Source organism: Carex rostrata, chromosome 5 (assembly GCF_964058835.1).
Source record: "Carex rostrata chromosome 5, lpCarRost1.2, whole genome shotgun sequence".
Lineage (NCBI taxonomy): Eukaryota > Viridiplantae > Streptophyta > Magnoliopsida > Poales > Cyperaceae > Carex > Carex rostrata.
This window is the reverse complement of record NC_135922.1, coordinates 3025329-3047016: the sequence shown is the minus strand read 5'-3', so window position 1 is coordinate 3047016 and position 21688 is coordinate 3025329. Positions and strand designations below refer to the sequence as shown.

The 21688-nt window shown below is 34.8% G+C and overlaps 2 protein-coding genes and 1 long non-coding RNA gene across 3 annotated transcripts in view; all 3 read left to right on the top strand.

Moving 5' to 3' along the window:
* The window catches only part of LOC144554219 (putative disease resistance RPP13-like protein 1), a 59187-nt gene that overhangs the window by 11753 nt on the left and 25746 nt on the right, over window positions 1-21688 (top strand). The gene's annotated exons all lie outside the window — the stretch shown is intronic.
* Window positions 289-2127, top strand: LOC144554236 (uncharacterized). Its single transcript, XR_013511581.1, has 4 exons — window positions 289-835; window positions 1393-1650; window positions 1765-1852; window positions 1931-2127. It is a non-coding gene; the product is annotated as an uncharacterized LOC144554236 (long non-coding RNA).
* LOC144554368 (uncharacterized) lies at window positions 7658-15897 on the top strand. Its single transcript, XM_078302693.1, has 4 exons — window positions 7658-8048; window positions 10481-11824; window positions 12453-12976; window positions 13411-15897. The coding sequence occupies exons 1-4, from the start codon at window positions 7658-7660 to the stop codon at window positions 15895-15897; spliced, it is 4746 nt and encodes a 1581-aa protein (XP_078158819.1).

Sequence of the window (21688 nt, the reverse complement as noted above, 5' to 3'; positions counted from 1 at the left end):
ATCAAATCTTGTACATATATTTTTTTATCTTTATATTTGTAACAAACCCCTTAATTTAAAGGGAGGTGATAATTGCATCTCAGACTCTATCTCCGGTCATATTTCTCAACTAACGACTTAGAGTTGCCGCTAGTTGGCATGTGCAAGTCTTTATACTTGTGTTTAAGTCTTAATTTATATCTAATATATTAAGTCTTTATACATACTAGATATATCAACTTTTTACGAAGACTAGACAACTAGCACTAGTTAGGCTTTAATTTGGATTGGAATATTTCATAAATCACTACAACAAAATATGGTTATCCCGGCGTTAATTCGGCTGGCGCTAAATAAAACGCCAGTACATCGCATATAGTTGAATTGGATCACCCGAAACGCCAGCCTTTCTTGCCAAAGGTTTTATTAGTTAAAAAAAAAAAGAAGCTAATTCTTGCTCTCTCGCTCTCTCAGCGCCAGATCCATCTCTCTGAAAGAAGCCAATGCAAAACCCGTCTCTCTCGCTCTCTCGACGCCAAATCGACCCAATACCCTCTCTGCCCTGATCCAACGACCCATCTCTCTCGCTCCTTCCCTCTCTCAGCGCCCTCCTCAGCCTCTCCATCCCCGCACAAACCCAAAACCTCTCCGTACCCCGCGCTCATAAGAAGAAGCTGTCCGATCTCTTTAAGAGAGTGCCTCTCCGGAGCTCTTTCCCTCCGATCTCAGCTGCACTCACGCTTCTTTTAGACCCGATACTCTTGCTTCAGCCGCCCTCGGCTAGTCAATCCGGGTCGCTCCTCTCTTCTCTCGATCAGCCAAGCGAAGCCCTAGAATATTGGTGCGCGTAAAACTGGTATTTTTTTTCCCCTCTTCTCTGATTACACAGCATTCTCATTTGGGAATTTGATTCTAATCTCATTCCCTGTGGTGTTTTGATTATACTATGCCCTTATTGTTTTAATTTAGTTGATTTTGTCATGTTCATCACCAATTGGGTTAGTTTCTTCCGCAATTGGGTTTACAAAGGTGTTGTTCATTCCTTGTTGAGTATTTGGGAGTGATTTGAGGACAAAGGTGTAGTGGATTTGGGGGTTTTAGTGTTTATTACACTAGATTGGGTATGGTTCAGAAAATGAGTCGGTGTTTTTAACTCAGAATTTAAATTAATAAATGGTTGTTTTTGGTTGATCCAAGCCGAGGGTTTTGTTGTCTGCAAGTTATACTATAAGTCTATCAGGTTTTTGTAGCTTGAAGAGGGCTTTAAAGATGTGTAATCACCGTTCCAAAGCTGTTACTAAATTGTACCATTATGGCACTATTACTCAATTCAGTAGTCTTTTATCAACAATAGCAGGTCAGATTTTCATTACTAATTCATTTAAGCTGGTACCTCACCTGCATGTATCACAGATATACTGCTCCAATTCGGTTGATTGATTAATATATTCGAGGAGGTTGGCACATGTTGAGGTTGTCTTTGCTGAATTCAAAGCTGACGGAAAACCCGAAGGTGTCCGGCCGACAATGTAAACTAATTAAATATTTTTTTCCTTAACAATATGTTTTGTTTTCAGAACTAATCAAATCTTTTTTTTTTCCTATAGAATGCTCTGAAATGGCTGACATGGCAGACAAAGGAGATTGTTTGAGTCAATGATACATCAGAAGGTAATATCTATAATAATAGAACATGATGCCATTTTCAGTAGTACAATATTGTAAATTTGTATTTGGACCTGAATGAATAATCCAATGATTAATGGATCTTCTACTCTCTTAAAGTTGTTGTTCTCGAATCAAGAGATAAGATATGTGGCCGAACATGTACTGACTTCTCTTTTGGCTTTCCTGTCGACCTAGGTGCCTTTTGGTGAGTTGAAATCTTTCTGAAACTATTTCAAATTTAAAATTATATTACACGAGAGTTATCATTTGTATGAATTTTTAGTTTTCTTAGGTTACATGGTGCATGCGAAGAGAATCAAGTGAGCATCAAGTGCCTCAAGAGCTTCTACAAAAGATAGGAGTGGTGTTTGAGACAATACTCAAGGAGGTACTTGTTTTAAGGAAAATATTATATTTGATAATTATAAGAGAAATGTTAATATCGCTTAATAGTATTTTATGTTTCTCTTCATGTACAGACTAATACAGCTAAGAAAGGAAAATAACAAAGACATGTATTGCAAGTGAATTGGCATAGTGCTCAAGTTGTGTCAAATATTGGCTTGAGGTCTTTATATTTTTACCATATAACGAAACTGTGTATTGCATCATGTGTTTGGTTCACCAAAATTATTAAATTGGTTTAAATTACATTCATGGCGTAATATAATCAAATAATCACAACTTATACTAATTATTATGTTACTTAAAATTGAAAGCATTTTGATGAAATAAAATTTGTAAATTAGTTTGGGTATCAGTAATTATCACTGAATTACTATCATAATTGTGTTTTCAATTTGAACTGAATTTGGAGACTACTGCACTAATCGGCAAGTACCAAATGACTGCATAGTCAATCCAATCTTGTCACGTCATAATTTAAAGTTTTAAAGCAGCCAACATTACCTTTTCACTGAGCAACTTGATTCTGGTATTTGAATGAAACGGAGAATTTGTAATATATTATACTTAAGAACCTAATGAAAATAATATTTGTTTTATCTGTAAATTATTCCAGGAATCTTTGAAATGAGTGACAGATCAGCCAGCATGGAAAAGTTTAGAAGGTAGGGACCACTTACTACCAGTACACCATCCGTGGTCATTCAAATCAGTACGTACATTTATGAACAAGGCAATTTGTCTTTAGCCGGACATGGACAACACTGGAAACTCTGCCCCTGCCACTCTTCTACACTATCTGGTTAGTTAATTACTTTCTTAGTTTTATTTTATTTTCCAAGTTGTTAAATGAATAAGTCACACATTTTATGGTTTCAATTTTTTGTGTTTCTTTTTACTGTTAGCATACACTACAAAAAAAACTAGTCTTTGCTGGTGCTAACCAAGCCGGCGTTACAAACAATGCCGGCAAATGGACTCTATGCCCAATAGCATTTTGTATTTTAATTGATTTTAATTTTAAGTTATAAGTTTTTATATTTTAATTGATTTTAATTTTCAGGGAAGTTATATGGTCAAATAAGGTGACTTAAGGATAATTTTTTTATGCATTGATTTCATTTGTCTACAATAACTAATTCTTTTTTTATGCAGATGCTATGCCCAATAGCATCTCCCTAATACTCCAGGAATATTGTGAAAGGTGCGGCCATATTCTGTTTACCATTCCCTTTATTTTCTTTATAGTTCTGTCTTTTGTATGTATTGGAAGCTGAACCAAAGCAATTTAAAGCAATTTAAGATCCGGGTTGTAATGGGAACTGAAATTAGTACCAGTAACGAAGACATTGTTAGACTCATCAGAAATTAGTACCAGTAATGAAACCTTTATTTCCCTTAGGAAACATCAGTTCACCTTGAACCCAAATAATTGAATTCATAGATGAAATGATTCAATTACAAAGACCAAGCCCTGCGATTAATATCGTATGATACGTATGAGAACTCAATTAGAAATCCTGGCACTTAAAAAAATAACTAGAGTAAAAGCCGGTTTACATAGGAGTTGATGTTACAAGACTAAGATTTTCAAATTACTATTCTACTTGCAGATGACTGTAGAAGGATTGGAGCAGGGCTATTGAATTATCCTAGCAGCAAGAGGTTTCTAATTTTTGTATGATTTTCTAAAAAAATTATCAACAAGAAGGTTATGGTTTTCTTTTCTTCCAGCAATTTTAGTCAAGTATTACTCAGCTTTTTAGATGTGATCCTTATTTTGCGTGATGCATTCTTCCATATGTGTAATTATTCATATGTATAAACATATTTTGATTGGATTTGGCGGTGTCAATGTATGTTAATATTTTATAAATAGCAGTATGTTGTTGATCCATCCTGCACCATCCAGTACGCTGTTGTAGCAGCATTTTTTTTTTAATATTTTAATGATTTTTACCGGCGTTTCACATAGCGCCTGAAAAAAAAAAAGTCCAAAACGCCGTACAATGTCAAAATTTTCGGATGGCGCTTGGAGACACGCCGCTAATAAATATTTCGGACGGCGTTTGCTGAGGCGCCTCTAAAAGTGAAAAAAAACGCCGCTATTTACTTTTGCCGACACGTTTATTCCCGGCATTGAATGAAATGTCGGAAATTGGAATAGACGGCGTTTACTCAAGCATTTACTGGCGTTTGTTAGCGCCATTAAATGTTAGATTTCTTGTAGTGAATGGTATGTACAAAAATTATGACTAGTTAGTATAAAATTTTTAAAAAAATATTGATTTAAAATTTTTTTTTTGGTTATTTGCATGTGGAAATTATTGCTACTATCATTATTCATATCAAATAATTTGACAATTGTGTTGAATAAGTGCTGCCAGGGGTTATATATTGGTAACATTTTTCATCTAGAGTACATGACATTCTTGCTTTGATCCAGGGTCAAGAACTTTAAAGCAAATGATCTGAGATTGCAATTTTATTAAATGGAACTCGTATTTACTGATTAAGGCCTCACTCAATCCAGCATCTGTACCAGATTTGTTCACTAAAATTGTACATCTAATATTTGATGTTGAAACCACGATCAAATGCACAATAGTGCTTGGCAATGACTCAATCGAGAAATTAAACAACATTATCGTCAGTATTTAAAAAATGGGTGTCAGCACTCAGCATGCAATTAATGATTTTTACATGGTAGTGTTTGTATGTACTAGGTGAAGAAGACATGAAAGTAAAGTTAGTAGACAGGGGAGAGACAAAGATACATAACATAGCCGTTGAAAGAAGTATAAGAAGAAGAATGAATAAATTATTTTTTTTTAATTGTATTTTTGCGGTTGTGGATGCGGAGAATAGAAGGGTTGCTTTCTTTGTTAAACACCTCTCTCAAACCATGCTAGATGTGACCTCAATTAGATATATTGGTTAGTTTGCAAAATTTCTCTCTAGTTTTAAATTGTTATGGAAAAATGGGTGGCTGAAAGTGAAAATAAGAACATAATTATGAGTTTCAATCCCCTGTGTTTAATTGATGGTAAAGTATATAATTATAGAATCTTAAACTATTTGTTTCCATGATTTTTTTTTTTTTGTAATAAATCTTATATGTTGTTTGTTGGCTCTGTTTCTTGATAAAATTCCGGCTCTGTGATGGAGGCAAGGCTTAATTTTGGAATTTATTCATTTGGTGGGCTTATTTCTAATTACCCATACAGTATAGTTTGATTTGAATTAGTACTAACTTGGCTCTATTAATGTTATTGGCACTGGTGGTGTAGTACCATTGGCTAATTGTTCTGCTTTTAGTTTGGTCGTGGGATCGAATCAGAATTTGTCCACTTTGTCAAGCTAATCATTCGACAGTTAAGACTGCGAGAAGGGTCCCACTATAATAAATAGGCAATGGATGATGTGGCGTCTGAGGTGTCATCACGAGATTAAATTGAGCGATAATATTTAGGAAATTTGATGGGAATTATTGTAGAAACTAGGAACCAATTATAAATAAAGTAAATCAATTTTGTGAATTTTAACTCTCGTTTTCGCGTTATCGCCATTATCGCTCTTCACCAAACTTTTGCAACATTCATTCAATTCTCTCGTTCAATTCTCAATTTACCGGTTTGCTCTGCCAGATTAGTCTAAGCAGAGTAGCAAATCACATTGAAGAGGTAACTCAAATTTTGAGTTCCAATTCAGATCATCCGATTAGAATCCAGGTCAATCCAGTTCGAGGTTGAATGCACTTCATGCCAAAACAGATTTCATGGTCCAGATCTAAGCTCAAAATTTGAGCTACTTTAGGTGATATGAATTCCATGGACATGTACCGGTAAATCTGTATTTTTGTTCCAAAGGGTGATACTTGCCTTGCGCAAACAATGTCTTAGCAGCCCAAAAAACAATGACTGCTCCAACAAAGTAATCCTCAATTTTATTTACAAATATTTTTTATGGACTTGTGGTTCTCTCCCAGTGGTAAAAATGAAGCCCAGGTCCAAAATTGATCAATTTTGGGCCTAAGAGTCAATCTGCAATTATATTATTAATGGGCCAACACAATCAACCACCAAAACAAATATAGGGAAATAATGGTCTTGCCTGAGACCACTAGAGAACAATTTACCATTTAATGCTTCCCATTAAAAGCATGAAATGGTCATAATAATATTGATATATTTATTCTTATTTAAATATTATTAACAATTATAATATTATAAAATAGGATACAGATAATTTGCATAACACAATATTTAGGTGTAGCTCTGTTATGAATTTTGACATAACTAACGCATTTGCACAACAAATATTCCAAAATAAAATATATTTTTGTTGCCCTTCGTTATATATATATAGCGCATTCTTGAAACAATATAATTCTTTATTTCTTAATTTTAATTCATATCAGATAATATAATAAAAGACCGTGTTTGGAAACTGAGCAAAAGCATACATGCTTATTTAATAAAGGATTATGTATGAAGTTGTATAACCGTATGCGGTTCAAAATTTTTAATCCGTGTACAAATAATCGTGACTTTCAGATACAATACAAAATTTTCAGACCCTATGTGTATGTTGGAGCATTTTTTCGCGCGAGTGTCTCCTCCCATTATATACTATTAATGTGGAAATTTGTCGCATCCACATATAATTTGTTGTGTATGGTCGCGTTTTTTGTACTAGTGATTCGACATTATTCTTTCAATTAATGTTCTTATTTCTCAACAATCGCAAAATGCTTTATATTTACCCAATAATAAATAAAAACGTGAAAGAGGCGAAATAAAATCAAGCAAAACTACATTTTCTTTTAATTCAATTGTTGCAGTTTTGGTAGGTTTTGAGTTTTTTTCATCTGCGCGCTACCTTCTGAATATATATTTTTTAAATGTTATAAATATAAAATAGGGATATAAATTATTTAAAATATTGACTTGTTAACAAATTCTATTGACCGGTCAAAATAATATTATTAGCAATGAGAGTATATCAGCTTTTTTTAAAATTAGATATTTGGTTATGGAAATTAGTTGTTGGTGTATATAGTTATAATCTTCCTAATATTTGTAGATATCATTTTGTGAGAAAGCATTTTATATAAATGTAATATTACATTATACGTGACGGAATATATGCAACCGGTGGAAGTGGATTGAGTAGTCTGACCTAATTTTGGGATTGATAGATTCAACATCTGTCCAATTCGCTTTACAATCCGTGCGTAGTTGATATGCACAAATATTAAAACAAATATGTACAAATATTTAAGAAGAAAGCACGGATCATAAAGTAAATCGGACAGACTCGATAGGAATCATCAAATCCAAGTTAGGTCCGATGGACTGGAACAATCAAATCCAAGTTTGATTGTTTTTGTAGCATTGTTTAATGCCATATTGCGATGCACAATTGTCGTATTCTATCAAGTTGCCATATGGGAGTGTGCCCACAGTAAATAAACCCACTGGTTGCTTACCAACTCCATTGACTCAGCTGGAGAAAACAAGTTCTAAATCAATTTGCCCAAGTCTAGTCTAGCAACCAGAGAGAGAGAGAGAGAGAGAGTTTCAATTCATCTCAATTGAACTTAATGGCGTCTGGACTGTTTTCTTCCATCCAATCACTCTCCACCAAGCTCCTGGACGCCATTCGAGGCACCACTTCCACTTTGCACGAGCACGATCCACAATCCCCTGTTTCCGATCAAGACAACAGTGTTAGAGAGGATTTGGAGAAGCTTAGTCGGATGCTTGCCAGGATTCAGGCTGTTCAACAGGACACTGAAGAGAGAGAGATTCACGACAGATCTGTTCGCCTTTGGCTGGAGGAGCTGAGAGGTGTGGCCTACCAAGCAGAGGATGTGCTTGATGACTTCTACTATGAGGTGCTGAGAACCATCGTCGACAGCGGAGATGCATCCATTGAGGCCTACCATAGGGACGGTGGTATATTACTTTCCAATTCCAATTCTGACTTTACATGAAACTCAATTCAACTTGACTCCAAGTAGAAACTATTTGAACTAAAACCTGATAACCTAGTTATTAATTAAATCTCAAAATGAAAATTTTCTGATCCTAGCTAGAATAGTACGCTGTGTGCCCCATTTCTAATTGAATATTTTGTTACTTTAATGAAATGTCCGGTGACTATAATTTCATTAGTGTACGGAAACCTGGCAAAATTTAGCGCACTTATTTTGTTTTACTGGCTCTCATGTGTGTAAGCTGACTCATGTGAGTCGAGTTGCATTCCATTGATCTTTACTGGCATAGTGGCTAAGTGGTAACTGGACAAGATACAGCTCAAATTGTCACACTTTTTGAATCTCCATCCAAACGAACACGAAGAAAAAAATAGAGAACGTAAAAAAAATCTTTGAAGTAACCCTTGTGTTCACATTTAATTCTCATGGAATTTTTACGAGATATTTTTCCATACCTCATCATTGTTCACATTTTATATCTTCGTTTTCTTTTTCTTTTTAAAATCTTCATAGAAGCTACGAAGTCGTGAGAGGGAATCGAACTCTCGACATTTGGGTACAACAACTCTAGGACTTTTTTCTAGCCAACTATGCTACCTCCCCTTTCTCTTATATCTTCGTTTTCGAAGTCCAAACTGTCAATCCAAACCTCCCAACATGATATTGATACCAAAATATGTTTGGAAATCAAATTTATAATTTTTGGATCGAATTTACTATATTTTTAGATAGGTAGAAAATCACGGTTTATGAACAGTCGAAAAACAGTGATTTTTTACCTATTTTAAAAAGTAGTAAACAATTTCTGAAAATTATAAAATTTCTTCACCAATCATATTTTAGTATGAATTTGGAATCCTCCTCATATAGATATATAAATATATATAAATATATACAAATATATATATACAAATATAAATATATACAAATATAAATATATACAAATATAAATATATACAAATATATATATATATATATATATATATATATATATATATACAAATATATATATATATGTATATATATATACAAATATATATATATATATACAAATATATATATATATATATACAAATATATATATATACAAATATATATATATATATATATATATATAGAGGTTGGCTAAGATCAAAGTGGTAGTTCCTGAGCTTTGGTGCTACCAATTCATTTCTCAATTTTCAAAGTTCAAAACGTCAATCCAAACTGTTCAAGTCAATCTTTAAATTAAAATATGCTTGGAGACCAAATTTTACATATTTCTGATTTTTTTTACTATTTATTACGCCACTTTAAAAATCGCTGATCCAACGGTGCCTTCTGATTTTACTATTTTGTTAAGCCATCGTTGGATCAGCGATTTTCAAAGTTGCTTAATAAATAGTAAAAAAATTCAGAAAAATGTAAAATTTGGTCTCCAAGCATATTTTAATATAGAGATTGACTTGAACAGTTCAGATCGACATTTTGAAGTTTGAAAATTGAAAAACGAATTGGTAGCACCAAAGCTTAGGAACTACCACTTTGATTATAGCCAACCTCTATATATATACACACACACATATATATAATGGCTAAGCTCAAATTGTTTGTTCCTAAACTCAGGAACAAACAACTCGGTTCTCTAATTTATGTAGTTCAAACGGCCGATCCAAACCATTAGATGTTTAATCTATATTAAAATGTACTTGGAGACAAAATTTTATATTTTTTGAAATTTTTTTACTATATATTAAGATGGTTTGAAAGTCGCTGTTTTTTTATGGTGCACAATTTTAATAAAAACTGCGATTTTCAAACCATCTTAATAAATAGTAAAAAAATTCTAAAAAATATAAAATTTTGTATCCAAGAACATTTTAATATAAATTAAACATCTAACGGTTTGGATTGGTCGTTTGAATTTTGGAAATCGGAGTATCGAGTCAATAGTTCCTGAGTCTAGGAACAAACGATTTGAGCTTAGCCATAAATGAGGGATCCACTTACACCCTTTTTTGGTGACACCGAATTACAAACTACATTTTCAAAGTTTTCAAAGTCCAAACAGTCGATCCAAATCATTCAACATGATAAATATATTAAAATGTGCTTGCATATCAAATTTTATATTTTTTTGAATTTTTTTCTAACTATTTATTAAGAATTTTACAAAATTCAATGGTCTGAAAACAACAATTTTTGTAAAATACTTAATAAATAGTAAGAAATAAAAAATGTAAAATTTGATCTGCAAACACATTTTAAAATATCCATCATGTTAAACGGTTTGGATCGACTATTGGACTTTGAAAATGCAGGTTGTAATCTAGTGTCACCAAAAAAGAGTGTAAGTGGATCCCTCTTCATATGTATATATATATATATATATATAATAATTAAGTTAAACATGGGGAATAATAGAAAGTTTAATATACAATTCTACAGGGACTAAGAGAAAATTTGCCGAGATGTACACATCATCTTCCATTGCTTCTTATTCATTTAGTATTACTAAGGTCGTGATTCCAGATGGCATGGGAGAAAAGATCAAGGGTATAACACAAAGGTTTCAAGAGATTTCAAATGCTCGTAGGGATCTTCATTTGAGGGAGGAGGATGGGACCCGGCTGGTTATCGGTCCACAAATCCGGCCACCAACCAGCTCTCATGTGGATGAGAGAGCTATTTTTGGTAGAGAGAAGGAGAAGGAGAACATCATTAGTGTCCTCAACCCTATAAATGATCCACAATTTATGGTTCTTCCAATTATTGGGATTGGTGGGTTGGGCAAGACCACACTTGCCCAACTGGTTTACAATGACTCCAAGTTCTGGCAGTTGTTTGACAAGAGAGCTTGGGTATCAGTCTCTGAGGATTTTGACCTAGTACGCCTGACTAAAGCAATAATTGAATCAATCAACAGAACAACTTGTGAGTTTTCTGAGTTAAGCATACTGCAAGATATTCTCAAGGAAAAGATAAGCGATGTTAGTTTGTTTCTCGTGCTAGATGATATGTGGAATGAAAAAAGAGAACTGTGGGAACACTTTCAGGTTGCATTAAAAGGTGGTAAAACTGTAAAAATATTGACAACAACCCGGAATACCTCGGTTGCTGAAATCATGCAGACAACATCTCCTATTCAGTTGGAGTGCTTACCTGATGAAAAATGTTGGTCTCTGTTCAAGCATTTTGCTTTCCACAATGGAGAGCCAAGTGAAAATAAAAATTTGCTTGAGATTGGTCATTGTATTGTAAAGAAGTGCAAAGGCTCCCCTTTGGTTACCAAGGTACTAGGAGGCATTCTACGATATGACATGGATGAAGAGAAATGGAGAGAAATTATGAAAAGTGATATATTCAAAATAGATGAGAATGGCAAAATTTTTACCCCATTACAGTTAAGTTACCAGAAATTGCCGCTACATCTCAAACCATGCTTTGTTTATTTAGCCATGTTTCCAAAAGGTAAACGGATTGATAGAGACCATGTGGTTAGGCTCTGGATGGCGCAAGGTTACATTAATAGCAATTCATCAAGAACTAAGAAAACATTAGAAGAAATAGGAAGTGAGTACTTAAATGAATTGCAAGGCAGATCACTCATTGATTTTGGGTATTACAATAAATGCTACGTTCATGATTTAATACATGATCTAGCAAGATCCATTTGTCAAAAAATAAACCAGCCTGTTTTAGAGAATGACAATCTATGGAATAGTTCATACAAAATAAACCACCTATACTTAACCAAGAAACATGAATTGTCAGATTTTTTAGCATCCTGCTGTTGAAAATTAATTCAAATTGATTAAAGCATGTAAAAATCAGTTTTTAACAGCATAAAAAACTGCATTTGTTATTTTGGGCATTGGTTATTTTCAGCATAGTTATTTTCGGACTAGTTAACATAGTGGTTAGTTATTTTTAGCATGTTGTGTAGTGGGTGCTTAATTTAGGGAAGTTGTGGGTGCTTATTTTAGGAACATTGTATTGCTTTAAATACTGCATAACTTTATGTAATTGAGTAAGAGAGAAAGGAAATAAAGCGTTGTTTCTATTCAGAAAAATATTCTTCTCTCTTCAATCCTTTGCATACTGGCACAAAGCAGTGCAGTATTGCTTAGTTTATCCCAACAAAATGGTATTAGAGCCGATGGTTCGGTGGGCAAGCAATTGAAGGCAGAGTCAATTTGCAATTGATGGTAGAGTCAATTGGTGCGCAACCTTGAAGAATTGCAGCAGCAACAATGGCTAAAGAAGCATTGACAACCTTGAAGACGGCATTTCAAGGAAGTTCTCGAGTTGTGGCAATCAAACGACAAATCCTACACGGAGATTTGTTGCATATGAAAATAGAAGAATCAATGCAGATTTTTCTAGTGAAGAGTCACATTCGTTGTCAACCAAATTCAAGCATATGAAGACAACATCTTAGAGCAAACCATGGTGGAAAAGGTGTTGAGAAGCGTAGCACCGAAATTTGATCACATGGTGGCAGCAATTGAAGAATTAAAGGATCTTTCAACCTATTCCTTTCATGAACTGATGGGATCACTGCAGACCCATGAAGCAAAGTTCAGATCAAAGGAGAAAGGAGATGAAAGGGCATTCTACAGAAAGGGGGAGTCCTCTCAAGGCAGAGGTGGACGTGGCCTTTGTAGATTTGACGAGTTCTTGTTTCAGCACGACATAGAAGATGTCAAGTGCTTCCACTACAAAAGATACGGCTGTGTGCAAGTCGATTGTTTCAGAAAACAAAGGGAAGAACAGCAAGCATGCTGTGAAGAAGAAAAGAAAGAGCAACCCATGCTTTTCATGGTGTATACAACATGTGGAAGACAAAGATCCACAATCTTTGAAGAAGCAGTAGGAAATGAAACATGGCATCAAGCATTGCAAGAAGAATTGTTAGCAGCAAAACGAAGATCAAGAGTGCAAGTTATCAAGGACAGAAGGCTGACATTCTGATCAAGGCCTTGCAAGAGAAAAGTTTGAAGAATTCATAATCAAACATGGTATAATCAATTTTGAATTAAGGGGGAGTGTTGAAAATTAATTCAAATTGATTAAAGCATGTAAAAATCAGTTTTTAACAGCATAAAAAACTGCATTTGTTATTTTGGGCATTGGTTATTTTCAGCATAGTTATTTTCGGACTAGTTAACATAGTGGTTAGTTATTTTTAGCATGTTGTGTAGTGGGTGCTTAATTTAGGGAAGTTGTGGGTGCTTATTTTAGGAACATTGTATTGCTTTAAATACTACATAACTTTATGTAATTGAGTAAGAGAGAAAGGAAATAAAGCGTTGTTTCTATTCAGAAAAATATTCTTCTCTCTTCAATCCTTTGCATACTGGCACAAAGCAGTGCAGTATTGCTTAGTTTATCCCAACACCTGCAACAATAAGGTTATTCGAACATATGTAAGGGAATGCCCAAGAAACTACATAGATGATTCTGTCATTTTCTCTAAAATTACTTATGTGCGAGCTCTTCAGTTGAGGAATTGTATGCTGCCAGACACACTCAGCGCATTGAAGCACTTGCGTTACCTTTTTATTAAAGATGATAAGATAGAAAGCCTTCCAGAATCTTTATGTCTTCTTTACCACCTTCAAACTTTGGATATTAATTGCCATAATATTCTAGAGTTACCTGAAAACATCAAATCCCTTATTAACCTTCGGTTTCTTCAGTTGTGTAGTAGTAAAATCATGCAGTTACCTGAATCCATATACCTACTTCAAAATCTAGATACATTATCCTTAGAACTCTCTAGGAAACTCAAAAAGTTGCCTAGGAGCATAGAGCAGTTAACAAACCTACGTGTTCTAAAACTATCTGACGATTTTGTATGTAACCTGCCATCTGGAATTGGTAAATTAACAAATCTTGTAATGTTAAATGGGAAATTTAAAGTCATGGGAAGTGACATGACCTGGGGGCTGGGAGAATTAAGGGATATGAATAGGCTTAGTGGGTTGATGTCCATCTCAGGGCTCAAAAACGTTGGTAATATCGAGCACTCTAGAGAGGCCAATCTTGTATCAAAGTCAAATCTACACAAGTTAATTCTAAGCTTTGAGGAAGTCGATATTCCTTGCAAAATCTCTTTCAGATGGCGATACGGATATCCATTTTTCAACATAGCTCTCAGTTCAAGTACCAATGCTAAGATTGAGAATAATGAAAAGATACAGGAAGGTGTACTTGAAAGCCTCCAACCTCATGGTAACCTCACAGAGCTTGAAATATTAAATTATAGAGGAAGAAGATTTCCTTATTGGTTGCTTGATAGATCATTAATGTCCAAGCTGACAACTCTAACTCTGCACTTCCATATGGAGCTTACTTTCTTGCCTCCATTGTTGGATCAACTCCCACATCTCAAATCTCTCAAAATATACATGAGTTGTAACATTGTTACAAATGTAGAAGATGAACTTCTTGCAGGGCTTTCATTTGCAAATGATTTGTCCAAGCAACCTGCACCTCTAGTTAGTTTTTCGTCATTCAATAACATGCTCAATTTAGGTGATGAACCCTGCCTTAAGAAACTCACCATAAATAATTGCTCTAAATTATGGGAAGTAACTATTCCACAAAAGGTTGAGGTGTTGGAGGTAGATGGATGTGGTTGTCAAGAAATAAACTTTTCTGCACACTCTGAACTTAAAAGGCTTTCAATAATTAATTGTAGAAAGTTGATCACTATTTATTACAAAAGTGGGGACTTACCTTTTATTGAGAGTATTTCACTTTCTGGATGCCCCAATTTGTCGATGCTCTCGGCCATCCCCCAAGAAATGAAGCAGCTGCATATATCAGATTGTGGCATTCAAGAAATCAACTTCTCATCACTATCTAAACTTCAAAAGGTTTCGATCTTTGATTGTAGAGAGCTTCTCTCGATTTATTACAAAATTGGGGACTTATCTTTTCTTGGGAGTATTTCACTTTCTGGATGCCCCAAATTATTGATATTCTCAGCCATCCTGGAAGAAAAGAAGCAGATGGATTCAAGAAATAGTGATTTTCAATCTGAGATTCAAAATGTTTCACGGGGGAGAGTGTCTCTATTTAATTGCCCAAAATTAAGGATTTTCTCGGCCATCCCAGCTGTAGAACTTGATACGCTCAAGATAGCCCACTGCGGTATTCGTGAAATCATTTTACCATCAAGGTGTCAGCTGTTAGAAATCCATAACTGTCCAGAGCTAATATCAGTTCAATGGAAGGATGGGGACACAATTTCTCTTCCACTAGTAAAATTTGTTGATTGTCCGCAGTTGAAACTCCTAAAAATTCCAAAAGAAGTTGAAGAACTGCAAATAAAATCTTGTGGTACTCGTGAGATCTTTTTTTCCTCACAATCTATGGTGCGGAGTGTTCATATCTTTGGTTGTCGAAAGCTGTCCTTGGTTCATTGGATGGATGGGGACGTACCATTTCTCAAGGACATCTTTTTTGAGGGATGTTCTGAGCTCATATCACTTCAATTTCTGCAAGGAGATCTCCCATTACTTGAGAAATTTGCAATTAAATCTTGTCCCCAATTTAACGAGGTTTTAACTGTTCCATATCAACTGAAAGAATTAAAGATAGTTGACTGCCTTTTTCCTGAAATCCACCTTTTACCACAATCCAAACTTCGGCGATTAATCATCAGTGAGTGTGTGAACCTTACAGCAATTAAAGGGTTGCAGACGCAGTTCCCTACAGGTGATGTGTCACAACCCATGATGGAGATGGTTGATATTCGTAATTGCCGCAGGATGGATTTTGGTACACAGGGAAACAGCTACTTCTATCAGGTAAAGGGTCCACAAAACTCAATTTATGTACTCAGTTACTTCTAGCAAGTCTAAAAGCTATTGGTTTCTTCCTGCATTCTTAAGGTAACACAAAACTCAATTTATGTACTCAGTTACATGCACGTTGAGGATCGTGCGTGACAGTGCATGGTCGTGTGGGATGAAGGACGGTTGATTCTTGAGAGAAGCTAGCTCCATCTCATAGCTCGGTGAGGTCACATACTCTCTGTTATCTATTTTACTGAGGTCTATGGCAATCTCAACCATCGCAGTGAACTTCCCTAATGTATTTACTAATTTGGTATATACTGTAGGTGCCAAAAGTAAGGTACTATACTTCTGTACAGATTTAACAAACACATACTTATTTTCAATTGCAATATACTGTAGGTGCCACCGATTCAGGAGCCGTTTATCCATCCCAGTAGTATAGGTATGGTTCATTAGACCAAACAAGCTAAAATTCTTGTTCTGGTCAGTCCTGCTCTCAAATACATTTAATGAACGCACTGCCACAGAATCCGGCCTCATGTACCAATACAAACTGTACTTCTCGATTGAATAATTCCCATAATTGCTATCATCTGCTAGGAAATCAGAGACCCGAGTGAACCAATGCAAGGTCAAAATTGGAAAGAAGGTCTTCAACAGGCACGCTTGAACATCTTACAATCCTGCCTAGAGCTTGAACGAGATCTCTCGACCTGAACGTGGACTTTTTTCATTCAGTCAACAGTACATTGCATCTTGAGGTAGCTTCATAAAGAGGTTTGAATCTTTGAATTCAACAGATTTTGCACTTTCAATTGGAACAAGGCACTCCTTACAACCAAGTGCTAGCAGTACCGACTCCACATCTGTGAACTGACAATCACTGAAAAATTTAGCTATGCTGAGTTGCTGACTCAACATTTTAATTTCTCAAATTTACAAATATTGAAGGATGGGAGCCTGGAAATGATTGAGAATAACAGTATAGCTTAAAGTAAGGTCCAAAATTGTCAATTAGATATTTTATTGATATTAATATGATTTTTTTAGTCAAAAAAATAAAACTTGGTATATTAATAAAATAATAATGTTTAGATGGGGAAATAAGTAATTTTCAATTTTGGATGGGGAAATATCTAATTGAACAAGTTATGGTGGGCATATATCTAAATTTCCTAGGTTTTATTGTTGGTTGAAAATTGAACCAAAGCAGTTCAAATTTTTGTTAAGGCAAAGTTACAATAATAGCGGGTTCTCTTCTGTTTGATTGATCCAAGCTGAAGTTTTGATTGATGGCTTACTTGTATGCAACCCAATGTCATATTAACAAAGGAATTTGGATTCACAGGTTCTTGATGATATGGTAGATGGATAGCATCGAGAGTACCAGTACATTTGTAATTTTGTTCTTGAGAGAAATACTTTCACAAACAATGCCTGTGAAGATCCTGAGAACTTCCTTGATGGCTTATTGGATCGATTTGAGGTAGAGAGTGTCAATCTTCCTCTGAAGAGCTTGGTGGGATCAAGGTTCTGGTTTGATCAGATGGTCAAATTTAGCATAGTCAACCAGTCATCCCCCTAATTTCAAAATTTAAGCTCAACCTAAGCGTATCTGTGCAACTTATCTAAAGTAAATCCAATGCAGCAACATTTCATAGACAAAATGACCATGACAGCTCCAAGAAAATCGAAAATTTTATTCATAATATAACAAAATTCAAAAACTCAAACATAACATCACATTGGAAAATATCGAAACATAACCATACTGCCATTGACAGTGATACGATTTGTCTCCTACTGCTGGCATTGGCAGCAGTAGCATTTATTGTCAATACTGCTAGCAATGTCAGCAGTAGGGATTTCTACAAATAAGGGGTAATATTAATACAGGCGGTTTTAGGATAAAAAAATTCAAAATTTCACTTTCCACTTCTCTCTCTCTCCCAAACCATTTCTGAGCAACTTTGCAAAGTGTTACAAATATGTTTTTATTCATTTTTATTAGTAATTAAATATTATAAATTATTAGAATTTGTACAAATCTAGGGTTTAGGATTTAGGCACGAAAATATAGGTTTTACAAATACCATACTTGGTCCAGAGTTACCAGACCCTAGGTATTTTGCCTTCCAAACATCAAATTTAGGTTTTAAAAATATCAGACTTGGTTCAGAGTTACCAGACCCAGGTATGTTGCCTTAATTCGTACAAATTACAAATTACAAATGCCTTACTCGCATGGTAAATGCCTTAATTTGTACAAATTACAAATTCATATGTTAATGTTTCTTAATTTTAATCTGTATTTTTTTTTCATTTGCAGGTTATGAGGGCATGTGCTTACGCTATTAAGCTAGTCGTTACAAAGGGTTGGAGAAAAGTAGGGATATGCCAACTCATGCATGGTTCCAGTAGTGTCAAGTATGCGAGCTTAGAAGGGCGACTAGTCTCCATGCTGAAGGGCACTGACCCGCCCAACTGGCGTGAAATATCATCTAACGAGAACACAGAGGAACATAGCACACCGATCCCAGATGCCCCTGGAGATGGCAGTTCTTACCCGCATCAAGACTGGTTGTACTCCATGTGTGGATAGAATGCGCATTTCCAGCATATCCCACAACAAGGAATGAGCACAAGAGGCAGGACCAGCACATCCAGCATATCCCGCATACACCACATAGGTAGCAAACAACAATATTTTAATTTTTTTCAAGTAGTTACTGGAAATCATGGCTAATATTATTTTTATGTAGGTCATGCAGCAGGCCCTAGAGAGGTGCCATGGTTCAGTTTCGAGGAGATGGCACCATCGTTCTATTTTGCTATTTACCCATTACTAAATAAAAGTGTGTAAGAGGTGAAATAAAATCTTGCAAAAATACATTTTTTTTTAATAACATAGTCCACAAAATAACATCTACTTTGTATTTGTCTATATTTAATTAATAAAAGATAAAAGCAGACCTAGGTTGCAATTCTGCTAAGTTCTGGGTTTTTTTCATCTTTGTGCTACCTTTTGAATTTTATTTTGTTTTTAAATTCTATACATAAAAAATTCGGGAGGTAAATTATTTTAAATATTGATTTGCTAAAAAAAATTATTGACGGGTCAAAATAATTTCTTGCAACAAAAGAATATCAACTTTCTGAAAATTGGATATTTTCTTAGAAAGCTGATAACAATATCCGCTCTGTACCCGCACTATAACAATTTTCTTTGGGTTTTTTTTAACTCTTTTAGGTGGGGGATTAACTGCTCATGACTGAGCTCTGATTGGCAGTCTGTATTGGTTTAGTAGAAATACCATCAATTCTTAAAATTAGAAGGTACGATACTTAACACAGATCTATGTTTTAATTATTTACAATGTAAATGTTGTGACTTGTTAAATCTGTTCATATACTGAATAACACATTAGATGGTAAATAAGGTGAAACTTTTACAGTTTTACTTTGATTAGAGGAGCTTAATCTTGCTGATTTGTTTCAGCTTTCCATTTTTTTAGTAATGGATTTTCTAAATGATAAATCTGTTTTTTCAATAAACCTTGTACCAGCTTTATATTTTGTTTGTACAAAGCATTTTTATTTTTTGGTATTTTCTGATACAATCTCCATGAACTGAATTGTGAAATTTTGAAAACATCTAGGGTCTATCTTTATAAATTGCAAAATTGTGGAAAATACTTCTTGTCAGAGGGGCTTAAACACAAGTTTGTACGATTTCTGTGTTGGAAGGTTTTCATAGCCTAATAAAACTGAAAACTGTAGGAACATATGCATCTCTCCTGCTGCTGAAAGTGTTCAATTCAGACATCATATTACCATTGGTGATTGTCCTCTGATGAGACTGGTGCCCAAGAAACAACATCACTTATGATGAGGTCTGGGTACAACACTTGAAGATATACAAATATTAGATTATTTAGAAGCTAGAGACATTTGATTACATATTTATTAATAGCAGACCCAACCAGTACTAAAACCAGTACCAACTATCTTGGGTAAATTTTTTGGAATTCCATGCTTAAGCCTAAAAAAATTACCCAAAGTTACAGAATAAGACAAAAAATAAAAATAAAAAAAAAAGAAACAGAGGTGATTTCCAATACTATAATACATTTGGTCGTTACCGGACCAAACAACTTCTATTGATTGACAGCCCTCAAGATGATTGCCAGCATGTCATATCTAATTTACATTGGCAGTTGATTGACAGCCCTCGAGATGATAAAGAAGCTAAACGGGAAGGTGGTGAACAGAGAGGAGCTGGATCAGCTTAAATTGCAATCCTTTTGTTATTGGGAAATAAGAAGTTGCCTTGTTACTGGTTCTGATCCCCTTTCACTAATTCTTTTCTTCTTTTTTTCAATTTGTTTGTGCATCTTGCTTGTTTATCTTGTAGGATTTACGGTTTAGAGAAATTTAGATATATGCCATTGAGCCCAATATAACTTGTTCAATTAGATATTTCTCCATTCAAAATTGAAAATTAGTTATTTCCCCATCTAAATATAACTATTTTATTAATATACCCATTCTTGATTTTTTTCACTAAAAAGTTCAATTTAATATTAATAAAATATCTAATTGACAATTTTGCCCCTTACTTTAAATTCCCTTTAGTAAGTGGAAATTTGAGAAACTAAAAAAGTGAAAGTGGAAAGTACATCAACTATCATATGTACTCATAGTCTAAATTTCTCATTGACATATCTCCAATACGTGATGTTCTCGTTTTGATGTTATTCTAGTACCCGTTTATATGCACCGACATGTGTTATTATGGTACTGAACTGTTTTGCCATATTACCAGAATACCAGAAAACTGAACAAGGGTGGCGCGTGTGACGGAGGTCAAGCCAGATGGAAGGTGCAATGAAGATGGAGGATCATGCGTGACAGTGGAGGGTCGTGCAGGATGAAGGTGCAGGGAAGGTGAAGGATCGTGTGTGACAGTGAAGCTAGCTGTCTCATAGCTCGGTGAGATCATATACTCTCTGTTATCTATTTTATAGAGGTCTATGGTAATCTCAACCGTAGCAGTGAACTTCCCAAATGAATCCTCTTGCATCCAAAATCAGTATTCGCTAATTTGGCATACACTGCCGGTGCCAATAGTAAGGTATTATACTGTTGTACTGATTTAACAAACAAAAATCCAGCCTCAATTGGTATATACTGTAGGTGCTACCGATTCAGGAGCCGTTATCCATACCAGCAGTACAGATACAGTTCATTAGACCGAACAAGCTAAAATTATTGTTCTGGTCAGTCTTGCTCTCAAATACATTTAATGCACGCACAGCAGCAGAATCCAGCCTCATGTTCCAATCCAAACTGTAATTCTCGATTGAATAATTCCCATAATTGCTATTATCTACCAGTAAATCAACATAGAAAATCAGAGACCCGAGTGAACCCAAGGTGAGGTCAAAATTAGAAAGAAGGTCTTGAACAGGGTTGCTTGAACCTCTGACAATCCTACCTAGAGCTTGAACAAGATCTCTCGACCTGAACTTGGGCTCTCTTCATTCAGTCAACAGTACATTGCATTTTGAGGTAGCTTCATAAAGAGGTTTAAATTCAACAGATTTGGCACTTTCAATTGGAAAAAGGCACTTCTTAAAACCAAGTGCTACTAGTACCGACTCCACATTTGTGAACTGACAATCATCAAAATTTAGGTTTTGAAAATACCAGAGTTAGTTCAGAGTTACCGGACCTAGTATTTTGCTTCCCAAACACCAAAATTTAGGTTTTAAAAATATCAGACTTGGTTCAGAGTTACCAGACCCTAGGTAAATGCCTTAATTTGTACAAATTACAAATTCAT

Excerpts from the sequence above, each read along its gene's own strand:
- LOC144554368 (XM_078302693.1), top strand. The coding sequence starts at position 7,658 with ATGGCGTCTGGACTGTTTTCTTCCATCCAATCACTCTCCACCAAGCTC. Across the intron at positions 11,825-12,452 it reads AGATTTTTTAGCATCCTGCT|CATATGAAGACAACATCTTA; the intron begins GTTGAAAATTAA and ends ACCAAATTCAAG. Across the intron at positions 12,977-13,410 it reads AACGAAGATCAAGAGTGCAA|TATTGCTTAGTTTATCCCAA; the intron begins GTTATCAAGGAC and ends AAAGCAGTGCAG.